At 38.5% G+C, this 27,812-nt stretch overlaps 1 protein-coding gene across 3 annotated transcripts in view; it reads right to left on the reverse strand.

Annotated features, from left to right (window-relative positions):
- Positions 1 to 27,812, reverse strand: part of TRPC3 (transient receptor potential cation channel subfamily C member 3) — a 59,521-nt gene that overhangs the window by 14,528 nt on the left and 17,181 nt on the right. For 2 of the 3 annotated variants that reach the window (XM_069493225.1, XM_069493224.1), the window contains exons 2-7: positions 25,476 to 26,247; positions 17,947 to 18,135; positions 9,535 to 9,699; positions 6,640 to 6,856; positions 5,040 to 5,273; positions 2,769 to 3,033 (exon numbers count right to left, since the gene is read on the reverse strand). In XM_069493225.1, the coding sequence (XP_069349326.1) occupies positions 2,769 to 3,033; positions 5,040 to 5,273; positions 6,640 to 6,856; positions 9,535 to 9,699; positions 17,947 to 18,135; positions 25,476 to 26,247 (1,842 nt within the window). Of the gene's footprint in view, positions 1 to 2,768; positions 3,034 to 5,039; positions 5,274 to 6,639; positions 6,857 to 9,534; positions 9,700 to 17,946; positions 18,136 to 25,475; positions 26,248 to 27,812 lie in introns of those variants that run through there. The other variant, XM_069493226.1, reaches the window with a different exon arrangement.

Below are 27,812 nucleotides of genomic sequence, written 5' to 3' on the forward strand. Positions count from 1 at the left end.
TGCCTATAGTCCCAGCTACTCAGGAGGCTGAAGCAGGAGGATTGCTTTAGCCCAGAAGTTTGAGCTGCAGTGAGCTATGATCACACCTCTGCACTCCAGCCTGGGCGACAGAGTGAGACCCATCTCTAGGAAGAAAAAAGAAGAAAGAAAGAAAGAAACCACTGCCTCTGGGAACTAAGGAGAACTAGGAGACTAGGCCAAGGTGGAGAGAAGGACAGGCTTTTCCCTATAGACACCTCTCTCTCTATTGGAATTTTTGTCACAAGATATATTACCTACCTAGAAATAATACTTAACTAGAAATGAAAGACTCCTGTTCTTTCCCTTTAATTTACATAATCTACTTCCTGATTCTTCTATCATAACAATTAGCACGTAGGCTCTCATCAGACTAATTACCTACTTTTGTCCTTTAAATCTGTGGTCCCTAACTCCCTCCTCTCCAACACCTGCACAGTATGTGGCCTGTTAAGAACCGGCCAGCACAGCAGGAGGTGAGCGGCAGGAGAGCTGGAGTGAAGCTTCATCTGTATTTACAGCTCACGTCACCGCCTGAGCTCCGCCTCCTGTCAGATCAGCGGCAGCATTAGATTCTATAGGAGCTCAAACCCTACTGTAAACTGTGCATGTGTGAGGGATCTAGGTCGCAGCTCCTCATGAGAATCTAATGCCTGATGATCCGAGGTGGAGCTGAGGAGGTGATGCTAGCACTGGGGAGCAGCTGCAAATACAGATTATCATTAGCAGAGAGGTCTGACTGCACAGAGACCATAATAAATCAATTGCTTGCAGACTCGTATCAAAATCCTATCAGTGAGTGGCAAGTGACAATGTCATAATAATAGAAATAAAGTGCACAATAAATGTAATGCACTTGAATCATCCCAAAACCATTCCCTCGCAATCTATGGAAAAATTCTCTTCCATGAAACCGGTCCCTGATGCCAATAAGGTTTGGGACTGCTGCTTTAAATGAACTTTGGCAACACGTATTTGGCTGGTTTTGTCTTATACCCAACCAAGTTGTAATCGTTGATCTGTGAACCAAATAAATAATCCTTAAATAGTGACATAGATAAAATTCCATTATAAAGAAAGGTTCAAAGTAAGTCTTTTTTCCAGAAAAAGATTTGTGGAAATAGTACTTTTTAAAATTTGTTATAGCAGATTCTAAATAACAATGAATTCTATAGATTTGTAGGTTTAAGTGCTAGCTTATTTATTAATTTATTCATTCAACAGATATTGATGGAGCACTTATTATTATGTTCTAGAAATTTTGCTAGACCCTGGGGACAGAGAGTTGAACAGAAAGGTTCCTGTTCTTACAGAGATATTCTTTATTACGGAACATTTGATTGCATGATGTTATAGCACAGATGCTGATAGGGAACTAAGGAAAACCATGAGTTCTTTGTTCCTGTCATTTATTTAACTGTATCACAAAATTCTCTTGCTCCTTCCTCTTGCTCCTTGGCAAACCTTCCTGCCACTAACTTCTCTTCGAATCTATATGGAGCACATGTGTGTGCATGAGGGAAAAAAAGGAAAGGACACTGGCAGTTCTGAGCTCCTACTGTGGGCAAGAGACTTTATATAACTTAACTTACATAATCCTCACAACGACCTCATTTAAACCTTATCGTGCTTATTTTAAAAATAAGGAAATTGACACTGAGAAATGTTCAGTAACTTAACCAAAGGCCACAGCTAGAAACTAGCAGAGAATGCATTCAAATCCAGGTTTGCCTGATTTTCCAGCCTATGTTCTTTCCACCACATCAGGCTGCCACTTTCTAAAACAAAAGTGACGAAAATGTAATGTATAAAGTGAGTTACCATAGAGTTAAAAGGAGGAAGGGAGCAAGGGTGGCATTGGGTGCAGGATAATTCTGTCCTTTCTCCACTGGGTTAAAACAGATTTTTTTTCTTCATTACAATAAAAATGAGTTTCAAGTCTCTTTCACCTCTAAGACCTGTTCTATATTAACTAGTTTAAAAAGTCATTTCAGAATCTATGCCTGCAAGGACTTGACATTCTACTATAGTCAACAGGGAACTTATTAAATGTGTAGTTTGTTTCTAGTTGTTACATTTTAGGGAGCAAAAGGAGAGCGGGGAGGGTTTATGATCTCCCTACTTGGAAGGACCCCAACACAGAGAGAGTGCCCCATCTCTGTGACAACCAGACACCAATGGCAGAGAAAGGCCCTCACAATCTGGATGTCTCCATGTTTAGGGATCTTAAAGGCACCATGACTAAGGAAGCTTAATCAAGGAAGACTTCATGGAGGAGGTGAGTCTTCAATGCAGAAACCAGTATGACCAAAGGAAGGAAGTGGCATTACCGTTCCAGTGGCCTGTAAAACATTTAGCGATAATTTCCTCTTACTCAACTTCCTGTATTGATCAGTGAATACATTAAAACAAAAGCTTCTTTTTTGAAAGATTAGTACTGGCTACAAAATTTAATGTCATACGTAATATAAGAGACTTCCAGTATTAGAAATTTGTTATTCCATTCTCCTAAAATATCCAGTTTTGTCTAGGGTTTTTCCAAACTATGATCCATTCTGTGGTCACTCACTAAGCTCAGAGATGAGCCTTCGGAGCAACGTAATCACATACGAGCACTAACAGTTTTTAATGGATTTTTTTTCCTGTTCCTAAAAACATATTTATTATAATCATTGAAATTTTTCCTTTGCTTCATCTAGAATTGTTAGAATTTCTCCTTATCATACCTTTTAATAAGATGTCTTACTTACGTGGTAAAGGCGGCATTTACTTTAGCCCCAAGGTAGTAAGAATAAAGTATGAACATGCCAATCATAAAGGCAAGAAACACCATGATAAAGAGGACCATGAACTTGAATATGTCCTTTACAGTCCTTCCAAGAGAGATCTGTAAGGGGCCAAAGCTCTCATTTGCAGGGAGGATGTATGCGATCCGAGAGAAGCTGAGCACAACAGCTATGGCATAAAGGCCTTCAGATATGATCTGAGGGTCAGAAGGGAGCCATTTATCTCTAGCTAGAAAAAAGAAAGAAAGAGATTAAAAATGGAGCTTTCTATTCACTGCTAACTATTCAAAGTAAATACCTCAAATAGGATCTATCTTATAGGTAGGTGGTTACCATCTCGGTTGAAACTACTCTAGATTTAATTATTAATAACTGTTCAGGCATTATTTTTTCATGTTAAACCAGAAACATAAATTCTACATTACTTTCAATGGAGGAAATACCATTATAAATGTACTAAGTTGACTTCACGTTGAGCAGAAACAGAATAAAATATAAAAGATGAAGAAAGGTTTTAAAAGACTTCATAGACACATAGATTGTGTCCAGGATGACAAAACAACTGAACTGACTGATTTGTCCCCTAAGTTATTAGGTTTATTGACCAAGTATTTTGTCATCCTACAGGCACAGCTGGAGTGAAACTTCTTTTCCATATTTTGTGGGGAAATTAGTTTATCTAGCTGTTTATGCAAATAAAATGCCATATTGTAAGGAGTGAGAATGTCACTGAATCACAATGGTGCTGATGATATCTGAGCAATATAATTTGTCCCTAGAAAATGTAAAATGCCATTGAAGTGAAAAAATTGTGGATATAGATGCTGAATGAGGACCCCTAACAACCTTTTCAAGGTCATTTATTAAGTTTGCAGCAGAACTGGCAGTGAAAAACTATGTTAACTTTGTGTGAACTGAGTCACCCCCAAAAGAATGGATGCATTGTAGACTTTTGGAACAACACAAAAATGAATATTTCTTGAACGTTTAATAGGTGTCAGACACTGATTTCAGGGACCCTATGGATTTGATGTTATTATTATGGTCTTTTTACAGATGCAGAAACCAAGACTTTGAAAGGTTAAAAATTTGATCAAAACCAACCACAAATTTTTCTCCAAACAATAGGCTCTAAATACACAGGAATAAATTTAAGTAAATAGATTATGAAATAGTTGAGATATATATCACACATAAATACAATCTAAGTTAATTCTTTAATTATAAATGGTGATCACTGGCTCATTTGAACAGGTCTCCTTGGTATATAAAAATCTTTGTTTGCTGACAGTAAGAGATATGTGTTTCAATTTCTCAATGTGTGAAATTTACATCTTACATTTTGTAGCAGGAGTCCATCCTTCAATAATGTTAACATGGCTTGTACTTGTAACAACTAAGCCCTAATCATACTCATAAAGAGTTGTTTTTCACAACCAAAACACATTTAAACTCTGTGCCTGAGTTTCCTTACTTATAAAATGAGGATTAGACAATACTTTCTAAAGTCTTTCCCAGACTTAAGATTTTACAACTACATGAAATCTGCTAACTGCAACTCCTCAATCTGGCCTCAAGGAAAGCAGGGCTAACATCACCAGGGGTTTGTGCTGGGCAAGGAAGGCATCAGCATCTTTGCATGGTGGATGGCAGCTGCTCTTCGTGATACAGAGGAGTTTGGCCCCATTCCATGCTATGTGAAAAGCACGTCCTCTCTAATATTTCTGCTGGTTCTCCAGAGCTTCCATTCTCATGGTCACTTTAGCACCACTTCCTGCCTCTGCTGAATTTTTGTTCACTTTGTCTGCAGAGCAGTTCAGCACCTATTATTATCTTATCTCTTCGAATCCTTGCAGTCAGGCACTCACCTTCCACATCAAGCAGTTTATCAAGCTATTTTTTTCCCTAATCAAGACAGGCTCCTGCCCTGAGAGTAACTATGTTGTTAGGCTTAAAGGTAATTTTCTCCCACCTTACAAAATCTTTTTATAGGTATGAAAACTGAAGCACAGAGAAGCAAATTAACTTGAACAAGGTCACGCAGCAAGGGAGAATCACAGCCTGGATATGAATCTAGTTTTATAAAGCTCCAAAGCTCATGCTGTCTCTCTCCACTGTCCATAAACATTCAACACACCTCTCGTATTAAACATATTCTTAATTGGCGTTTCCTTCCAAAATGGCGTTCCGATACCCTTCCTGAAACCTAAGAGGGCCTTGCAGCCAACAACTTACCGTACGTGAAATACTGTATCTCTGGTGGGAGTGTGACTTCACTGAGGTCACTCTCCTGAACATAACTGTCCACGTACTGTTGTGCTTTCGTTGCCTGAAGGAAAGCTAGGAATCTGGCCGTGAAAGCAGCAATGAAGATGGAGAGCATCCCAAAGTCGAGCACGTTCCACAACTGCAAAATGTATTCCCTAGGTCCTTCCAACCACAGCTCCTTACACTCAGACCACATCATTCCTGACACAACAAATACAGAGGGTACAGGTTAGTTTTATAGCTTAGACTCTAAAATGCCCCGTCTATAAAGCACTGTACTAGGCATCACAAAGCACCGACTGACTGTCCCTGACTGTTCACTCGCCAAAGCCCTGGGCAGAGTTACATGGAAGAAGTAGCTTCTACTAAGGAAATGATTCCTACCGAGTTGGAATTTGGAGAAACAGAGTTCTACAAGTGGCACCAGAAATGTCTCTATTCTTATACAGGTGGAGGGAGGGCAGGAAGGAGGGCAGGAAATAAACCAGCAAGGCTCTTCAAGTAGAAGGACTTTGCCCTATAAGACTCTTGGAGCATAGAAGAAAATGCAGTTATCAAACCATAGTGATTACTGGAGAAATAAGCCCCCAAGATTTTTAACAATAAGACCAATTTCCTAATCATCCATGATCACTTACGTCATGGCCCTAACCTCTCCTCTCATTTCTGCTTCATGCTGAGGAAGCAGAAATTTGAAAAAGACAATACACTTAAGTAGGAGGTTCTAGGACATTATGAAGAAACTGAAAGCAGAAAATGCCATTCTGGGACAAGACAAAACATTGCAATTTAACAAACTGTCCTGATTATATAAAGGGAAAATATGGTGGAATTTTAAAAAGAAATGTAGTATCTCAAAGTAAAATTCAAAAAATAATTACTTGACCCAGGCTGAGGCCACAGGAGTAAATGAGCTAGAGAAGGAACTAACCTATTAATTCAGAAAGTGAGAAAATACCAAGAATCCTAGTGGATGAAATAGAAAGAATATACAAAAACAACTTTGTATTAATAATCAATAGACAAATTGGTTCCAACTTCTGTTTATTAGGATGGTGAAAAATGAATCCTGTTTCTTGCACTACTTCAAATTCTTACTTTAATACCCCTTTTCAAAATGTTATTGTGAGGTGAAGTAACAAATATTCTAAAAATGAAAACTCCTCTAAAATCTTTGGAACTAAAGCAATATAAAAGTTCTTTAGTCATCAGTTAAGTTTCGTGATAGCTACCAGGTTATTTCACAACTATTTCAATTAAATAATTGATTACCAAAGTGAGTCACATTTAAAAACTTACATTTTGTTTAATAATTGAAGTCAGATTTCTGAAACATGTTTGTTTGTAATGAGGCTCAGGTTACTCATAAAAAACATTCATTTATTGTTAAGGGATAAATTTTAGCATTATCTAGCTACCAAATTATTTGATTATTTTGCTATTTAGCTTATTTTACAATGGTGATGTTGTCACCATATAAGATATAATAACATTTTTTAATAGAAAAGGGGGCAATCATTTATATAATTATTTTTTTGGTAGAAATTAGGGCACTTAAAAGGCTTACCAAGAACCCAGACCATAATTAGCATTTCCGTCCATGTGAACTGGGTAGTTTTCACCCTGAAGATCTGTTTGGGATAATCAATAACAGTGATGTTGGGCAGCGTGGTGATGCCTTCAAACCTGTCTGAGGCATTGAACACAAGCAGGCCCAGGAAGATGATGAAGGAAGCCGCGTGTGCCACAAACTTCATAAAAGGGCTTCGCAGAATTTTCCCCAGCTGTAACAAAACGGGAAAGGTTTGCTTTAGAAAATCTGGCTTCTGCTTGTGACAACTATTACACACGATTAAAAAAACTGAAATTGAGAACACTCGAAATTCTGCTTCTGTTTCTATATTGTGAAAACTACTCTTTACAGAAGGATGCTTCCTCCAAAAATAATTTAATTAAGCCTTCAAAATTCATTGTTTCTACATGTCTTAAGATTTGTCTTAGGATAGACTGCACTCACACAGATGCACTTCTGGAAATTACAGGGCATATGCTGGTTCCTGCTCTTATTTTTACATGAAAGATGATGTGAAGACAAGGCTTTTAGGGTATAGGAAAAGACTTTAAAAAATTTGTACTGTGTAATTCTTTATTGCTCTGTAATTGAAATGTTATGAAGAGTTTGTAGACTTAGATATTAGGACATTAAAAATCCTTTGAAGATTAAAAAAAATTATTACTACAGAAGTAAATTTTAGTTTTCATTTCTAAATATTCCAAAATCAAGTTATACCTTATATGCTATAAAAAAGCAGAAAATATTAGAATAAAGATAAATATTTTATCTGTTAATACCCCCCATAAAAAGAGGGAGATACGCAATAATTAAAATCTCTAAGTAGGTTAACTTAATTGAAAGTCATCTCTGAGTTTGGAAAATCATGTAAATAGTACAAAAGCACTTCCAAAGTTCAGTTTATAATTATTTTAAGGTGACTTCTTAAAAATCCCCTGTGATATAATGTCCTGAAAAGTCCCACGTTCTAATAAAAATGAAAAACAATTCCTCCTGTCCCGAGGGTTTCCACAGTCCAAGAATTAGGTACATTTGGGAGATTTATCAAATAAGTTCTCTATTCTACATACACAGACCCTGCTTTTTATCTCAGTCTGTGACCTTAAAAAGTACTGAGGTTCACATTTAAGACTCTAACTTCAAACGAATGTTTTTTGTAGGTCCAGAACCTTAATTTGATGTCAACAAAAGACCAAAGAATGTCAAGCATTTCTGGGATTGAACATGAATGCACATGGACAAATGTCACATTTTCCATATTAGATACAGAAAAATAAACAACAACACATTTACACATCACTCTGCTGTTACACAGCTGCAAAGAGGGCATGCTTGGAATAGCTTATCCGTAGCACACAGAGATTTCTTGGGGGTTGCCAAGTCTGTTTCTTCTAAAGGTTGATCCTTTAAAACTTTAAATAACATGAAAAGAAAGCAGCATGCCTATCTTAAAAATGGGATATATGTGGAGGATTCTTGTTATGTTGCCTTTACTGTAAGATAGGTGGTATATCGCAACTACAAACGCAGACTCCAGAAATGGCTCAATTCCCACGTTTCCCTTCTCTGCTCAGCAGAGCTCACCACACTGTTACTTGCACTTTTATAAGCAAAGAGAAAAAAAGAGTGGACCTCAAAATGCCTACTTTGAACTTAACTCATTAAGCTGCCCTAAGAGACAATCGCTTTTAAATTTGAAGTTTCCAATTCATTTCCTCCAGAAAGGAAAATTATTTGGGTGGGATATGATTTTTGCTTTATCGCATGCTCTCATATATTATTTAGTTTTTAGTCTTTAGTGTTTATGTATTTGCAGAACCTTAAAGTACTTTTCTATGATACATAACAAAAGAACGTAGTCAAGTCATCAAACTTGATCAACATGACAAACTTTCTGCCTTAAATTGCACGGGCAACTCAACACTGAGGTGAGACAGATGGATATTCTCGCACGTATATGGCGCCTGCGGAGCAGGACTCTGCCGGGGAGACTGCTGAGCCAGAGAGTTGACGGATTTCCAGGATCATTTGTAAGTGGCCTTGACTCATTTTGCCTGAAACTACCTCTGATTTAAACAAAACCAGATTTCAGGATATAAAAACAGGATTAAAGGATCTCAGAACAGCTCCTTCGCTCTGGCAGTGCCCTTTATTAACCTAATACAGATTCCGTTAGCATGACTAGTATTCCTTTCCACATGTTGTTTAAGGGATCTCTTAGGAACAAATAAATTGACTCGACACTAGCAAGTTGAGAGGAGACTAAAGGTACTGAACAAAATAATCCAAGCACAACTAAATAAACAATCTAAAAAATTCAAAACCCCCAAACCCCAATTCTATCTTTTTCAGAACCTTCTGAAGGAACAAAGGGCCAGGGGAACCCAACATGTACTTTCTTGAAGACTTTGGGTAACACCACTGTTCTCAATTGTGCTTAATGCACTCAGTCTTAGATTTCTTCTGACAGGTCCAAGTGAGTTGCTCTTCTAGTTCCCAGGTTGACTGTTTCTTGATACTACTACAGCAGGGCTATCTTTCCTTCCACAGCCAGCCCAGTCGACATTTTACTTATTAATCTGTCAATGAAATTGGCACTAGTGCTACTTCACTCAGGCAGCTTTTTCTCCTCTCTGTCCACCATGGGGATTTTATCTTAAAAGCCTAAGTATTTTATGCCTGCAAATGTGATCTATTCCACTAGTACCAAATCCTTTTTCATCCTTATTTGAATTGATCCAGTCATTAAAAAGCAGAATCCGTGTTCTTCAATCAATTAACATTCAGGGTAAACCTGACAAGAGCCTTAAGTATGAAGCTTTTTCTTTTTTTATCCAAAAGGGACACGGTTCACCAATCACACAGGAAACAGGTGTAGGAAGCCAGTACCCTGCTGCAAGGTGCAATCCAGTAGCCAATGGCGAGGAATGGAAGGCCCAAGGCCACGACCAGCACAACTAGACACTTGATAGCTATGGTCTGTTCCCGCAAGCCTGAGAGGTTCTCATACCAGATTGTCAAGAGCTGCTGCTGGCAGTTGGGGTGAGCCACAAACTGTTGGATGAGAGAGAGAGAAAGAGAGAGAGTTAGAGAAGAAGAGAGACAGAGGGGTAGGTCCATATCACTGTCAACAGTTCAGCTACTGAAAACATGTGCATCCTAAAGATATTAATGCGTATTTTCCCAGAATATAGGCACTGGAAGGTTCTGGTAATATTCTTCTTTGCCTTTCCTCCATTTTCCCCTCTGTGGAATCTGGGTGATATGTGCTTTCCTTTGTGAAAATGTGTCCCATCACGCTGCCTTCCAGTTTACTTGCATTCACTTCAAAATGGAAAAGAAAAAAATGTTACTTGGTTTATCTTAGACTATAGCTAAAAGAGAAATGTGTTAAGTTTCACAAGCAACCCCTAAAATGCTACATGTATGAAAAATGCATATATGATGTGCCCTATGTGTATGTATGTACTATTACCACAAGTTTGCAAAAGATCTGAAAAAATGTCAGTGAACCTGCAGACATTATGCTGCTTCCAGGAATTGGAATGAAATGCTGCTTCCCTCCCATTTCAGTAATCTGTTCTCTTTTATTGCTTCCTCTATCAAAAGGTCAAAAGAACACAAACATTTATCTTCAGCAGTTCTTTAATAATTACAGTTCTAATCATGAAAAATGAGCAAATTATACTTATTTCAGCCCGGCCATTCGATTTTTCTTTTCCATTTGATTTTGCTAAGTCATCTGTCTGCATCATTTAGAGGGACTGGGATCTCTTTAAGGTCCTGTCCTTGTTCAGGTAGCAGAATGTATTTGTAGCCAGGCCCATGTAAAGGTTAAAGGTCTCTATGTCAAAAGGTGCCCATTTGTAGTTAGATGTGCCTTCTGTGAACGGCCACATGCGTTTTGTCCAAGCTTGGTAATTACGAAGGGTCATTAAAAAATCAGCTCTGAGTGCCAATATAATTTTTAAAAGGAGATTCTTAGCAATACAAAAATCAAGGTATCACTATCTTCTAAAAAACATAATAAACAATAACAATGAACCTGTTAGGAAGTACCCATGAAATGTTTTTGGAAATGTTTGCTCTGAGAGGCAAAGAGAGCAGCTAAGGTTCCCATTTGTCAAAGGGTTCCTCTTTAGTCACATTCTACTTAATGATCCTAATGATTCTTAGAAACTGCAGGCAATTCCTCAATTTGGCTATTTATCAATAGCACACCTACGAAGAAATGGGCAGGCTTCCACTTACTGCTACATAGATTCCCATCAGCAATTTTTTTTACATCTCCCCAACCCCTCATCAGCAATTTTAACTAAAAAAAAAAGTCTCATCTCTCAGGGTAGGCAATGGAGGCACAATTTCCCTCAAATCCCCATTCTTGCCCCCAGCATGCAACCTCCCCTTGGGGAAGTCCACTGATGACCACTCTGGCAGCTGCCGCTACACCACTGTGCATGAGAATTTAACAGAGGTGGTAAGAAGGCATTTACGATATTTAGATGTGAAATACTTAACTGAATTCTTTGCAATAATACTAACTAGTAGTTTAGGTGGGATAAGATTATTGCTTTATTACATGCTCTCTCATATTATTTATAATTTTTAGTCTTTAGTGTTTATGTATTTGAAGAATCTTAAAGTAATTTTCTATGATGCATAACAAAAGAACTTAGTCAAGTAATCAAACCTGATCAAAATGACAAACTTTCTGCCTTAAATTGAATGGGCAAACCAACAATGAAGTGAGATGGGAGAATGTTCTCTCCTGTATATGGGGCATTTAAAGTACTACAAAGAAGATGCTATCTTTTCTTGTTCACTTACTCAATGTGGAAAAGAATATTGTTATGAACTGAATGTTTATGTTCCCCCAAAATTCATAAATTGAAATCTTACTCCCCACCATCGTGGTATTAGGAGGTGAGGCTTTGGGGAGATAATTAGGTCATGAGGGTGGAATTCTCATGAACTGGATTAGAGCTCTTATAAAAGAGACCCCAGAGAAATCTCCAGCTCTTTTTTCTACCATGTGAGGATACAATGAGAAGTCTGTAACCTAGAGGAGAGCCTTCCCTAGAACTCGACCATACTGGCATCATGACCTCAGACTTCTAGCCTCTAGAACTGTGAGAAATAAATTTCTGTTGTTTATAAACCACCCAGTCTATGGTACTTTGTTATAGCAGCCTAAACTGACTAAGACACATATTTTATCTTGTAAATTCCTTTTAATTCAGTTTTAAAAATCCCAGGTCCTGATGTTCAGTAGTCATTGCTAGATGCTAAATATTAATATATATTAGATCTTCTCTCCAAACCCAAGATTTTGTGACTTTTCCAAGGTTCTGACTTTTGACAACTGTATGTCACAAACCAATGCAGTCCTTATTTGAACTGATGATAAAATGTGTGGATATAGTCAAGGCTGAAGACTTCATGGATCTGTGTGATGACTTTTTAAGATTCCTGCTGAGAACTTATTCAAACTTCCACTTCTGTCCCTGTACTATATTTGGATCATTTCCTTCCTGTGTCACCCCTCCCTCTACAGTTCCTGAATGTCCACCTCATTCATTCATTCACTCATCAAAATGTCTTAAACCCCTCTTAGGAGCCAGGCACTGTATTAGTACAAGAAGACAAAAAATGGGAGTATCAGTGTTACATTAAGTGATAAGCAGTCATTGTTCTGGGGCACACAGAAAGTAGCTCTGAATAAGTGCAAAATAAGATCTTTAATTGGAGACCTGAACTCGAATGCTTGTCAAGAGACCCAATCAGAATTTAAAATAGTCTTAATTTGAATGTTGATCTAAATATCTTCATGTTTGGAGGATCTGCATATATGGGAAGTTAGATGGATGCAAATAAAAGATATCCTTGGTGACGGCAGCCAGGCTTAGGACAGGTAATGGTACATTCAGACAAAACTGCAGGAGGAGCATATAATGACATCAGATCAGATTACCACTTGAGAAGTCAACCATGTACTTTTTTTTATATAGGTCAAGGGTTTCTGCATGACACAAAATCCCTTGAAGTTAAGAGACAGGTAGGCATGTGTCCATAGGGATTGATGGATAAATTTCCCTTTTGTGAGTGTCTGGTGGCCATGGTTTGAATGTGTCCTCTCCCAAATGGTGTTGCCAATGTGATAGTATTAAGAGGTGGGGCCTTCAAGAGAATATTAGGCTATAAGGACTGCCCCTTTGTTAATGGTATTAAGATCCTTATAAAAGAGGCTCCATATAGCAGTTGGCTAGCTTGCTCTTCTGCCATGTGAAGACATAGCATTTCTCTCCTCTGGAGGATACAGCCCTCACCAGAAAACCAAACCTGCTGGTGCCTTGATCTTGGACTTTCCAGCTTCTAGAACTACGAGCAAATAAGGTTTTGTTCTTATAAATTATCCAGTCTCAGGTATTCTGTTATAACAACACAAATGGACTAAGACACTGGTCTTTCTTAGGTTTTAAACTCTTGAAGACAGAAATAGTAGTGTTATAGTATAGCTCCCTTTTCCTATTCCTTCTCCTTGGGCTAATCTTTGAATTTGAAGACGTGCTTTATGGCATTAATTATATAAAGATTGCACAGCTTCAAAGATTTGATGGAAATCAATCCTTTTCACATAGCACACATGGGTTGATCAATTTTTGACTTGAGGTAGCTTGTATAATACAGGGCAAACACTTACTATATGTTAAATACTAGCCAAAATTGTGGTGTTTGCATTTTACCAGTCACACTTTAAGATTCAGCTTAACAGGTATATTTCCTGTACTACTAATTCTACTCTTTTCTTATTTGAAATAATATTATAATATACCACCTCATGGACTCTGTTGATTCCTTTTAATTCACATAAACATATTTTCCTCCAATGATTTAAATCCTAATTCAAGTATACAAGGGGCATTTTTTTAAAAAAAGAAAGTAAAACCAATACAATAATAGCAAGTGAAGGCAAAAAAAAGCTAATCCCTCTAGGAGATGAGTTTTGCTCTTTTCAGTGACTTCAAAATAGGGCAGTGACCTTCATCCCTTAAAACTATTTTACCTCCTGAAAAATCTCCTTATGTTACCATACCAGTCATGGCCAGCTGGATAAAATTTGTATGCTATTTTCCAACTTCAGTGGACCAGTACATTGAAGTCATCACAAAAATAATACTCTTATTTCAGGTTTTCTGATTGAAAAGGAGAATGTTTGACACAAGAAAATATCAATCTTTCAATGGAACAAATCTACCATACCATTCATTACAAACTTGTTTTTCTCTGCCAGATGACTAATAAATTTTAAACTGAACCACCAATCAAGGCAGGTTATGGAAGATAATTTAATTTTAAACTTAAAGAAAACTTCATGTTATACTGTTCTTCTTGTCAAATCAGCCTTCTCAAGAACTGTCTTCATGGGAATGCTATTGTGCAAAAACATGGTAGAAACACACTGTTTTTGTTTTTAATGACACTGTTAGAGTCAAGATTCCTATAATTTAAAAGAAAATATTCTTGTGAAAAAAACTAAACAATGCAACTTTTTTTAAATCTCACTGAATTGTGAAATATAAAGCAAAAACTTAACATTGTACAAGTTTTCTGGATTTTTGAACTTGCCAAGTGCAACATGATCTCTTATCTCATGGTGCCTGAGTGCAAACCAGGACAAGAGGCTGCACAGGGCAGGAGTCAGGACTGTGTCTGCCAGTGCTTGCACCCCAAAGTCTCCGCAGAGTATTTAACACTCTCTCAATGCATTTCTCAAATTCTGGGTCCTCCCACCCCCTGCTTTCTGCACAGAAAGTGGATATACAATGGGTAATTTGATCTGTTTATATAGCTACATGTCTCTTTTTTAGGTGAATTTTCTATAGTTAAACCTAATCCCACTATGAAGGAAATAGGAGAGCAGGGAGGAAGAATGCAGGAAATGTTCTCCTGCTCTTTCTTGAGAGCCCAGTTGTCCAGATTTAATGGTCTACCAAGTTCTGGTATCTTTTGTCAGGAACTTTCCCACAATAGGCAGAGCTCATTATGAAGTAGGTAGAGCTCTTGTTATTTCTATTGAAGTGAGGAGAATTTATGTTCAGCTTCACATCACAGAGCAGGACAGAGATATAGTCAGAATTATAACTCAAGATTTTGGGGGAGGGGAAAATAATCCATTATTCTAATTGGACAAAATTAGTGTTTTTGTCTAAAAGTTAGTTTTCTTGTACCCATTTTTAGAAAATCAAATTTCATCTTCCACTCTATTCCATTCTCTTTTTATAAAATAATGTGGGTAGACTCACATTATTTTATAAGGATTGATATTCTCAATACCCAAAGAGAAAAACACTTTTCCCAGTTTGTCCTTCACTTTTTTGTTTATGCTCTTTCTGATACAGTCAGAGGTTTTAAGTTGTATGTGGTCAAATTTTTTATGTTTTTGCTTTGAGATTGCTTCTGCTGCTTTTATATTAGAAAGTCCTTTCCAACAGACATTAAATTCATGGCCACATATCTCCTATTCTGGTCTTTTATATTTTCATTTTCTGGGTTAAGTGTCGCTGAGCTCTGTAAGACCTGGGCTGAACTCATGTTTTGATTCTTAAGGAAGACCAGAGCTCTGGGAATTCTGAGCCTAGATAGAAGCCAGTAATAGACTCAGAACCAGAGCTGGTGGTAGATCTTGGGTAGGTGGCAGAAGAGAGATTTCCTGAGTCCCATATGGGGCCTACACAGCTATCATTAGATAAAACTGGTTTCCTTGGTGGAATTATGGGTTGATTTGAATATATATGAGTTTACTGTGTTATTGGGGTTAGGGTGGGGTGGGAAAATCCATAACATACAAGGTTGGTTTGAAATCCCAATGGCTCACATGTAGCCATAGACTACCTCTGTGCCACACTGGGTAGGGTTCATGCATCCTTACAACCCAAGAGGTGGTTTTGCTTGGGAACTAGAAATGAGATGGTAGAAGGAAGCAGCAGGAGGGGGTAGAGGTAAAATTCTTCCTCCTCACTAGAGTGGAGATGGATGAGTGTTGAGTGAAAATGAAGGAAGCCTTGGAGAGGAAGAAAGAAAGGAGAAATTAGGACTTTTTTGTGCATTCCAGAATAGAGTTCTTATATATGTTTATCGTGAAGATTCCAAGTCAAAGACTTTAACTAATGTTCCTTTTGTTGCAGAAAACACACACAACCAGAAATGCTTACAAAGTCCTACATCTCCTTTCAGTCCTAAATACTTATTTTTTTTTGGTGTTCTGTTAGCAAATTTATTATTAATGACACCTCATACATTGTAACCTACACACCAATTTATTTAAAATTAACATTCAGGAAGACATTCACTCTTCAAGACAGTTTGGTTAACAGAAGCACATCTATAGATGAGCTATCTCTGCTAATATGACACTTTTAAAGCAATGATAAAAAACCAGTGACAACTGAAATCAATCCTCTCCTCTCAGATGCCAAAGAGAATAGATACTTATTGCAAAATCTGTGAATATATGTCCAGATGGTTTTATAAAAAATGGTTTACTATCAATCTTGTTCAAAATTATCTTTTTACCTCAATATAGCAGAACCTCAACCAGAAAGAATGCTCTGAGAGGAGGGCAGTCCAGCCAATTTAATTATCTTGTAACTGATAATTTCCTTGAAAAGTTATTTTATTTCAATCTTTACTGAGAATCTTTGTGTTTGACTGTCTTAAGAGGGGAGATCTGTCATTAATGGCTGACCAAAATCTTATGAACACTACATGTGGAAGTTCTCTACATGTTCTCTGATTCTACTGATCAGAGGCATTTTGACCAGCGGGAGGGGTCATATGATAACAGGTATGACCCACAACATCCTTTCTGCTGATGCAGGAACCAGCTATCTGTAGCACAGGCAGAATTGTTCTGTTTGGGCCACACGAACTCCTTTACCAGGTCAGTTCTGGGTCTAGTTAGGGGTGAGGTTTCTGGAAGCGCAGCTTAGATCAGCTTGTTCCTCCACCTCTCCTTAGAATTCTGTGAGCTTCCCCAATATCCCTTACTAAATTCCTTCCTGCTTAAAGTGACTATGGTCTGCTACTAATGACTGGAACCAGTACAAGGAACATGATAACTTCCTTTGATGACTGAAGATTGAACTTGCTTAAAACTCATAATTCAGAGCACGAATTTTCATAATACAGAAATATGATTATCTAATACTTATTAAACAATCACCATGTACTACCCTGTGCTAATTACATGCATTATCTCGTGTAATCCTCAAACAACTGCATAAGTAGGTACTGTTATTGTCCTTACTTTATTAATGGGCAGACCACAGATTAGATGGTTATGTGACTTGCCCATGGTCACACAGGGAATGCATGGTGACATCAGGACATGAACCCCTGCAGGCTGGCTCTAGTGCCTGTTCTCTTAAGTATCATGCCACACTGCAGGAAGGACAGAAGACTTAGCTGTATGTAGATTGACCAGTCCCTAAAACCAGATCTGTTCCTGATAACAGCTTATTTCTTTGTGATTTATCAGCTCCTCTCAAAGTACAAAAAAGAAATCTTACGTGTACATACTGTCAGATTCTGTATAACTGAGATTTGTATTCTTGTGAAACATCTTAACTACAATTTTCATGAATTACTTAAAAGCCCCACGTAAGTTAGCAAATAGATACACATAATAGTTTTTTTTCTGTAGTAATCAGAGTAAAAAATAATCATTCTTATTTCTGGCACCAACATGACCAATTCCACAGCTGTGTGACCTAAGATGTGTCACCAAGCTTGACAAACCTCAGTTTCCTTGTAGAATAGAAACTCATCATATATCTTACCTATTTTACAGGTAGAATAAACAGTAACATAGGCTTGTTGCAAGGATTAACATAAGAATGTATGTAACAGTGCCTTACAAAAGTGTATACAAGTAACAAATATCATTATTATTAATTGCATTGCAATTAACAGTTTATAGAGTGCTTTTGTATATCTTAATCCATTTAAATTTCACTAAAGCCCGGAGACAGGTAAGAGATGTTATCCTCCTTTTATATGAGGAAACTGAAACTTAAAGATTTATAACTTTTCCAAGGTCCCACAATGGGTAAAAAGTGGAAAGGACCAGAAGCTAGACATTTAACTTGGAACTTTACTATGAATCTTCACTTAACCTCTGTTGTGAAGAAAAAAAATATATCAATAGCTTCTATTATTTTAAAAAAATTTCCTGGGATTATGGCATAGTTGATACCACATGTTTATTCTACTATGGTGCTGGATGAAAATGGGCCCACTCACCTTTTTGACTTCATACTTAATGGCAAGTTTGACACGACTCAATGAAGCTTTATGCCTGTGCACCTCTAGAGGCTCTGCTGATTCCAGATCTCCATTCAGAATGGCTTCTACCTCTTCTGAGTCTCGGCAGAGATCCAGCACACCCACTACAAAGTCTTTGCATTGCATGGAGAGCTTCCGATAGTCATTCTAAGAACAAGAGGTTTAGTGCTTAATACAAAGAATTTATTCTCATTCAATGGAAAGTGTTTAGGGTTTGTGAGAATTATAAAAAGGTGTCCCTTTTTCTGGGTAGAAAGCTGCAGTCCCTACCTGGATGTAAGGCTTGTTGAGGCAGGTACAAGCTAGATTTGCCCCCACCCACCTCCTTAGCCAGGTTTCCTTCTGCAACCAGCCCAACCATATGAGACAGCTCTGAAAATGGTATGTACATGATCTCACTAATATGTGGAACCTAAAAAAGTCAAACTCATAGAAATAGAGAGTAGACTAGTGGTTACCAGAGGCCGGGGGTGGGGGTGGGAGTGGGGAGGGAATGGGGAGATACTAGTCAAAAGGTACAAAGTTTCAGTTAGATAGGAGGAATAAGTTTTTGAGATCTATTTGCCCAGCATGGTGACTATAGTTATAACAATGTATATTTCCAAAGTAAATTTCAGATGTCTCGTTACAGAAAACGTTAAGTGAGGTGATAGGTATATTAATTAGCTTGATTTAATCATTCCACATTGTATACACATATCAAAATATCATATGTACCTTATAAACATATAATTATATGTCAATCAAAAGTTTTTAAAAATTTACTTTAAAAAATTGTATGCACATAAGTTACTGGTTTGTATTAAGCAATGTTGGCTAAATGCCAATACTGAAAGACCAAAAGATCACAGAGTACAAAAAAATAGTTCTTTTAAAGCCAATACAAGACCATTTCTATAATGGAAATTTTTCCAAAATGGTAATTTTTCTGAAATGGCAATTTGACAAAGAAGATCAGTTATGTGATATGAAAGGTGTCATAATCAAAATGGAGTCACTTGTGTTAAAAAAAACAAAAAACAAAAAACAAAACCCTGAGAAAAAGAGCCAAGGAAGGCCACGAAGTGAGGGTTCTCATGCATGAATGCCTGATTATTACAAAAGACCCTGAAAAAACTGCAAATTGCAATCTTGCACAAAGGCCATCACAACCTTACATTAAAAAAAAAATACTTCTGCAAGGATATCTGCCCAACAACTGCCTTTCCACCCTTGTTATTGATCCGTGTAGCCAGGGATAATTGTCTCAAAGTGATTATGTAATCCTCCTCATTTTTCCTTTAAAAACCTTTGTCTTCCTTTACCTCCTTCAATACACGGTTTACAATGGCACACTTAGTCCCATTTCAATGTCCTAGTCCCAAATAAATATCATTTTCTTTTGGAAAACTTCTTTCTGTTATTTAGGTTCACAGTGAAAATAACTTGTCCAGCTTCCTATCCCTTGCCTTCTTGGAAACATTGCTTCTCAAAGAGTAGTCCTCACACCAGCAGCATCAACAGCACCTGGGAATGTGTTAGAAATGTAAATTCTCATTAGCTGGGTGTAGTGACCCACTCAGGAGGGCCACTCCCAGCTACTCAGGAGGCCGGGACAGGAGTATTGCTTGAGCCCAGGAGTTGGTGATTACAGTGAGCTATGATCCCACCACCACATTCTAGCCTGGGTGACAGACCCTGTCTCTAAAAAAGAAATAAAAAAATAAAAAATAAATGCAAATTCTTAGACCTCACCCCAGATGTCTTGATTTGGAAACTGAGGAAGGGCCCTGCAATCTCTGTTTTAACACACCCTCCAGGTGATTCTAATACATGTTAATGCTTGAGAATGACTGGCTTATAGTGAATGTACAGAGGTAGATAGGTACCCCCCGGGATAGAGAGGGTTTTTTTCCTAGTTTGTATGAAGGGCATATTATCACACCCTGTGGAGCCGGAAGGAGAGAAATGTCTGATTATATGTAATTGAATTCTCAAGGGTTACAGAATATCAATACCTGAGAGAAAAATTTCCAGGCCACTGGAACTAACACCTTGCTAAAAATAATCTGTGAAGCTTTAATTTCATTTGCATATTTATATAGTGCCATGGACTGGTGTAAGGAAGTCAGCTGGTAGCTTTCTCTGTCACCTTCTGAATGGAGCTTCATTTCCAGCCCAGGGGCTCCAGTCAAGGTACCAACGACCATCTCTTCGGGAAACGTCTCACTTTTGGAAACCCCGATTCTACTTTTATGACTTTCACTAATTGTAGCCCATTAGGAAAGTTAACCATATATTAACTTTAGTAATTTAATTTAATAAATTCACTTTAATTAATAATTATATAATTTGGTACATGAGAAAAACTGAATTCCTCATTTCAGCATGTCCTGAAACACTGTATGTGTCTACGTAACCCCGCAATACTTAGCACAGCGGAATTTTGGGCTTCTAAAAATCAGACATTAAAAAAAGACATGAAGAATTCCAATTTTTTCCCTTAAATAATTAATTTGCTTTAATGGGCAAAACCACATCACCAACTAAAATAAACAAGAGGAGAGACTGTTTAAAGGCTAGAATAGTTTCCATTTCAGATATCAGAAATTCAGATAAAGAACAGTTACAGTTAATCCTTTTCCCCTCATAAGGGAACAGATAAAATGAATAAAACTTCAGACTTTGGTTTCCATTCAAGTTGGTACCATGCAACTGATAAAATTAATAAAATGTTCAGTCTCTGGTTTCTATGCAGAGTGTCAGTTAAATATCCATCTGCCTTCCATTCCTGAAAGACTAATGAAATATTTTATTATAGCATCCAGAAGAAGTATTAAATCCATGCCTGTTTCCATATAAAGCTCTCCTTTTAATACAATTTTGTGGATGAAATTTCCTCATGTTATTCTTTAGTTCAGACTGTTCCTTAAGATTTGGTACAACATAGGATGGCCACTTCTCCATCAATCAGAAATAAAAGAGACAGCTTTCCATGCGTTGAAGAAAACTTAGTACCCACTTCTTCAGTAATACCTAAATAATGATTAATTACCTTTAAAAATTACGATCTTTAAATCAGCCAGTTTTAAAGAAAGCTGCGTATTTTTTCCACATCCACTGAAAGATCAGTCAGGAAACAAAAAGCTGGTAACCATACAAGTTGCAAAGACAACACTTTGTTGTAACAATTTAAACATTTCCCACTGGAAGAAGTCTGTTGCCCAAGTGCAGAAAATAGTCAAAGCTAGAGATAACGGCAATTTATTTTATTACAATGATTGGAGACCAATATCATTTTTTAAACATATGCAGAGCTCTTAGGGAAAGATGGAGAGCTCCAGCTAAAGGCAGCCTCTCCTCAGGTGCAAAAGCAACTATCTACCTGAAGTCTGCACTGACTGTTAGTTCCACCACGAGGTCCTGCCTCAGGTTACTTTACAGCTCAGACCATTTGTATGGTCTACATTTCTAATAATCTTCTCCTAATTTAGTTTGGCTTACTGGTCTTTATTGTATCACTCCTCCATTACCATGGCCCTCCACAAGGCTAACAGGGGGACCTACTGCACAGATGACAGAGCAGGAATTCAAAAACCCGAGGATCTGCTCATGCCAGATGAAGAACAATGAAGTTCAGGCTTCATCACAACCTATCAACAGGTTTCTGCATACTCCTTTTAATATATATGATTCAGTCATCATCCTAATCCCTTTTTATCCTTAAGAGGAAAATTGAAATTCAATTATAAACAGGCTTAATTCTGTTAGGCCCTTTCCCTAATAACAAAAGAGGCAGGATACTATAGTAGTTAAAAGCATAGAATATGAAGCCAGACTTCCTGAGCTCAGATACTGCTTTTACTACTTATTACCTGTGTGATTTTATGGAATTCACTTAACCTCTCTGATGAGAATAATCCTACCTAATATTTGTACTATGAATATTAGTTCAAGGCATGTTCCAAGCCTAGAACATGCTTGGAACACATTAAATACTATAGAAGTGTCTCAGTATTACCAGGTACATTATATTAGATACACTACCTAGGACTGGGACCCAAGGCACTCAAATCTTGGCTTAGCAGATGGGATGTTGGCTGTAGCCTTTGTCTTTTCATTTGCAAACTGAAAGGGCTGTATAACCAGATGACTCCTCGACTATCTTCCTGCTATAAAATGCTATCTTGCTTTTGGATTATATTTATTTTCTTCTTCTTTACAGCTCTAGTGTGATATAAATTAGAAGTGCTTTTCTACTTTAAGGAGAGGAAAACTGAGGCACAGGAAGGCAAATGGTTTTTTCTTTTGTTGTTTTTTAAAAAAGTGCATGACTGACTCTGTCAGAATCAGGAAATTTCAATTTGTGTTCTCACAGCTTAATAAATGACTGGCTTCCTAGCCACTGACATTTGGAGGATTAGACCTAGAGTCCATCCTGTCCAATATTCTGTTTCTCAGAATAGCTTTGGACAGCATTTGCACATCCAGAATATTTCTTTAATAACCTGTCACTGAGCTGTCCTCCATTAATTTTTCTGAATCTATATCCTAGAATGTTTGACCTCTTGGAGTAATGACCTTTATATTTCGGCCCCAAGCCCACTGTATTCCTCAAGAAACTTTTGAAACTGCACAGCTGAGAATCTTCTCTGGAGCACCTAAATGATGCCAATTTCAGGGGTGAGGTACTAGATATTATAGGCCATTGATATGATAAAATAGGTATAAGTGTTTGAAAAGGAAAAAAAAAGTCACCTCTTTTCCACTAGGGAACACATTGTCTATTTTTTTCATTTCAAGGCTAGTACTTTGAGCTCAAACTCCCTGTGGAAAGAATACAGCGAACATCATGGAAGAGGGCAGATTAGGTTACCTGCTTGCCTCAGAAATGAGCTTCACTTCCACTGCCCCTTCAGAGCTCAGAGTCTCTGGGTCAGTGCTATGAAAGCACTATTTTCTCTGTCTGTCTACAGCCCTGACAGATGGACATGAGCCTGGGATGAGAGGGCAAAGAGGTGAAAGGAAGGCAGATAAGAAAGGAATAATAAGAACAGGTAAGAATGGGGGGGGGGGGGGAAAGAAGGCACACGCAGCTAGGGGAGAGAGACTTGCAGTCCTTAGAGACCGTAACTGCTGAACAACTGTTCTAATTTTGGCTCAGAGACGGCTATGCTACACAAGTGCTTTTCACATAATCCAGGAAAAAGAACTTGGAGATTTAGATGATTTTTGCATATCCTTAGATATTTGGCAGCTTTATGGATGTCCTCTAGAGCTCAGTTGTGTTTTCGCCTCTTTTTGCCTCTTGTGATATTTTCTCACTTTCGAAAGGTTATCAGAGGTGAGCCTTTAAGTCAGAGTAAAGGAGATTCTAAGCATTACCAATATGGACTTAGCCAGCTTCAGGGAAAAACTATGAATAACAAATTCTTTTACCACTGCTTCAGTGAGATGACTTCTCTGGATAGAATTGTAAAACATCATCATCTTTAGTAAATTACAATATAATCTTAGAAAATATTCCCTTTTATAGAATCTCTTTTGCAGACTTTCAGTATATATCAAGTGAAATTCATAAAAACAAGGTGTGTAAGACATTTGAAATTGTGGCAAATAAGCAAATTTAGAATTATATTTTTATTACTGTCTCAAAATAATGAAGTTACATTTAGAAGCATTTTACCTGAATGCTTTTATACTTTCTCTAAACAGAATTTGAAGTTTTCGACTTGCTCTATCCGAATTCTATCTTTAAAAAAAAACTCATTTTGCTAGCATTCTGGGAGGCCAAGGCGGGAGAATTGCTTGAGGTCAGGAGTTCGAGAACCAGCCTGAGCAAGAGCGAGACCCCATCTCTACTAAAAACAGAAAAAAAAAAAAAAAGTTAGCCAGGCCTCAGTGGCTCCCACCTGTAGTCCCAGCTACTCGGGAGGCTGAGACAGGAGGATTGCTTGAGCCCAGGAGTTTGAGGTTGCTGTGAGTTAGGCTGACACCATGGCACTCTAGCCTGGGCTACAGAGCAAGACTGTGTCTCAAAAAAGGAAAAAAAAAAAAAAAACGAAAAAAACTCATTTTGGCTCCAAGGAGATAAATCTATTCAAATACCACATAATGAATCTCTTCAAAAGGAGTAGATATAAGGTGATATTTATTTTGCTTTTTGTATTTTCCCACATTAAAAAAATATTTTTTATAACAGAAAAAACTAATGGATTAACAAATAAAATTATACTAAGGCCAGATCTCCACCAGGACAAGATAAGGGTTGATGAATATCTACAGAATTTACTGTGTATGAAAGGGTCGGGGAGGGACCACTTTCCCACCATTTTCTTGCAACCCCAGGGTAAGATTTTTCTTACCCTGACTTCTATTGCTAGTCGCATTTGGGTGAATCTCACTTAAGTATGAAAACCGTATTAAGATGCGAATGACAGAATAATCACTCTTTCTGCGATCTGACACTACAACACTAAACTAAAAAGATTAACTTAGCATTTGGAAAATAATTCAAGAAATCGGTTTCTACAATCATCCTCTTCGGTGGAAAATGGGACACAAGAACCTGCCGAAAAGAGTCTGAATGATTTTGGCCAGAACTACAAAATAATCTTTGCTTCAGTTTTAGTAGCGAGAACCGTTCAAAATGCACAGGAGGATGTACCAATTGATTAAAAACTAAAAATGGTCTATCATTAATATATAATTTTTATAAAAATAAATAATATTGTTTGACAGGAGATGATGTCCAGAAAAAACGTTCTCTGATTAAAAAGAAAAAAACAGTCCATTAAAACAAACTATGTTGCTGTCCTATTTCTTCGTTGACCTGACACTATGGCTTACCGCTCTGAATATATATTTGTGGAACTCAAGGAGAGGCATTTTTGTCACATTAGCGAAATTACTTTCACAGTACTTTATATTGGTCTTTTGACATTTCATTCTAAAGGGATATACAAATACGTGGGTCAATGAACAGTGCACTCAAAACTAATACTGCTACAGAGAGATGGAAGAGGAACTTGCTCCGTCCACTCCACCCACGGACCTGGTATTGCAGTAGCTCCAGGAACGGCTCACCCCACGGGGGAATAAACAAATAAACAAACAAACCAAAAACCTAATACTACTGTGTTGGGTGCCACCATACAACTATCTACAAGACAGGAGGAAGAATATGAAAGGGAGAACTTCACACCAAATCTCTCCTTTTAAAAAAATGGGGGGAGACGTCTTCGGTTTTGTTTAATGCTTACCTAGAACACAGAGTGCTCCATAATTATAGCTATCTGACCCAGGGTACTTTACGGTGAATTTATCACAGCACTATCATTGAGAGGGAAAAAGAAAACATCAGATCAGCCCTGGACGACACTCCCAATTCCTCGAGATTTTAAATCCACTGGACAAAACTGATTCTGGAGCAAATTATGGCAGGGGCCAGGCAGCAGCCGCGAAGAGGGTGGGCGCGCTGAGCAGCCGGGGTGGAGCGCACAGCTTACCTTGAACTCCTTCTCTATGTTGGCCAGCTTGGCCAGCTCGTTGCTGAGCTCCAGGGCTGTGAGCACCGGGTCCTCGCTGGACAAAGACAGGTACGCCGGGCTGGCCAGCCCCTTGTAGGCGTTGATCCTCGAGCGCGAGTGGCTGAAGGAGTCGTGTCTCTGCTTCTCCGTGCAGTCCCCGCACTTGCAGAAATAGTCGTGCGGCCGCTCGATCCTGGCGCCCTTCATCAGCAGCATGTGCACCACTTCGTACTTCTGGCAGTGCGCCGCCAGGATGATGGGGGTGATGTCGGGCGAGAAGCGCGTGCCGTCCTCGTCGTAGGCGTAGAAGTCGTCGTCCTGCAGCTCCTGCTCGCAGGGGCTCAGGGTCAGGCGTTTGCTGGCCGCGAAGCCGGGGTGGTTGAGGATGGCCTCCACGATGCGCACGTAGCCCTTGCTGATGGCGAGCAGCAGGGCGTCGCCAATGCGCGCCAGGTTCTCCTTCTTGAGCAGCAGCTCGGTCACCTCCAGGTGCTCGTTGCCCACGGCCAGCTGCAGCGCGTTTTGGCCCATGTAGTCCACGCAGTTGACGTTCAGCGTCTTGGACTCCTCCAGCATCTTGCGCACCACTGGGATGTTGCCGTACTCCGCTGCGTCGAGGAAGCGCTCCTCCTCCGCCGTGAGGCTGGTGCCCCGGTCGTTGAACATGAAGGCCGGGCCCCGGACGGCCTGGCGCCGGCCCTTCTCTCGCATCACCGTCATGCGCCTCAGGGATGGGCTTCCGTCCATGGACCTAATCAGCAGCAACGATAAAACGACTGTAGAATATTAGGGTGTATTGCTTCCTCCCGCATACGGGGGGCCCTTTCTGCAGACCTGTGGCCTGCAGGAGGCCGGGTCAGTTGCAAATGAGTCGGTTGCTGATGACGCCCTTGAAACTGACACCTGCATCTAACATGGGCTATTTTATCCCAGAGAGGAGCCGCTAGTTCGGAACAGGAGATCCTGTTCTATAGAAAATGGCATTCAGATGGAATAATAATAAAAACAATCTCCACACATCCAAGCCTCTCTTATGACTCTGGTAAAGATGGAACTCATCGTACCTTGTGGCAATAACCTTACTCCTGCTCTTAAAAGTCTTGGAAATAGAGACTAGCAAGTGCTTGGCACCAAAGCACTAGGCTTAAAGGCTAAAAGAAGCTAATATTTTAAAGAATTAGGCCAGAACAGTCCTCTCAAGTCATTGAAAATTTTTAACTAAATAAAATCATTAACAACAACAAAACACCCCAGTATTTAGGCCAAGTATCATCTTGCAGGATATTAGTTTTATTATCTTTTTCTCTTAAGGGTATCTCCCCTCCAAATTACAGGATTCATCTTTTCAAAGACAGACAAGATTTAGCAATTATAAAGTTTGAGCATCAACCTAGATTTATTTTATTGAAAATAACTGTGCCTTTGTAATAAGTATATATTTGCCTCTTTGAACTAAAAGGATATGGTTTAAAAATCACTAGCATTATTTTGTGAATAAAGCAACTGGGCATTAATTGTATATCCAGATTAATGCTCACTGAAATCCTAACACCAACCACATTAGTTGAGATTTAGCTTCATTATAAAAGTCCTATCATTAACTGATGTGTGCAGTGATTTGAGTTCCCATCTTAATTTCTTTGACATTAGGTAAATAATTTCATTTCCTTGCACTTCCTCACTCCAGCTGCAAAATGGAAATTTATAAAGTTCTCTAGATTTTCCCCATGAGCTCATGAATAAAGTTTTTCCAGAAATTCTGAGCCTCTGAAAAACAATGCTAAATAAACAATATAATTTTAACATTATGACTATCTGTAATATTTCAATGAGCTGGATAATATTTCAGTGGCTATTGACATATTGCACAACTGTACAAATCTGCATCTTTACTTGGACCTTGTCCATTCAAGATAACTTCCTTTTAAAAAGCTGTGATTGGGTGTGGTGGTGATGAGTTGTACCAAAAAGTACCAGATAAAGCTTTTCTCACACTACTGACTTTTGAAGCAAATATGTCAAAGTTAAAAGTGAACGATTGGGTGGGGCTCAGTGGCTCAAGCCTGTAATCCTAGCACTCTGGGATGCTAAAGCAGGAGGATCACTTGAGGCCAGGAGTTAGAGACCAGCCTGAGCAAGAGCGAGACCCCATCTCTACACAAAATAGAAAAATTAGCCTGGTGTGGCGGTGGCTGCCTGTAGTCCCAGCTACTCGGGAGGCTGAGGCAGAGCCCAGGAGTTTGAGGTTGCAGTGAGTTATGATCATGCTAGTGCACTCTAGCCCCGGTGATAGAGAAAGACTCTGTCTCAAAACAA

This window comes from Eulemur rufifrons, chromosome 18, assembly GCF_041146395.1.
Source record: "Eulemur rufifrons isolate Redbay chromosome 18, OSU_ERuf_1, whole genome shotgun sequence".
Classification (NCBI taxonomy): domain Eukaryota; kingdom Metazoa; phylum Chordata; class Mammalia; order Primates; family Lemuridae; genus Eulemur; species Eulemur rufifrons.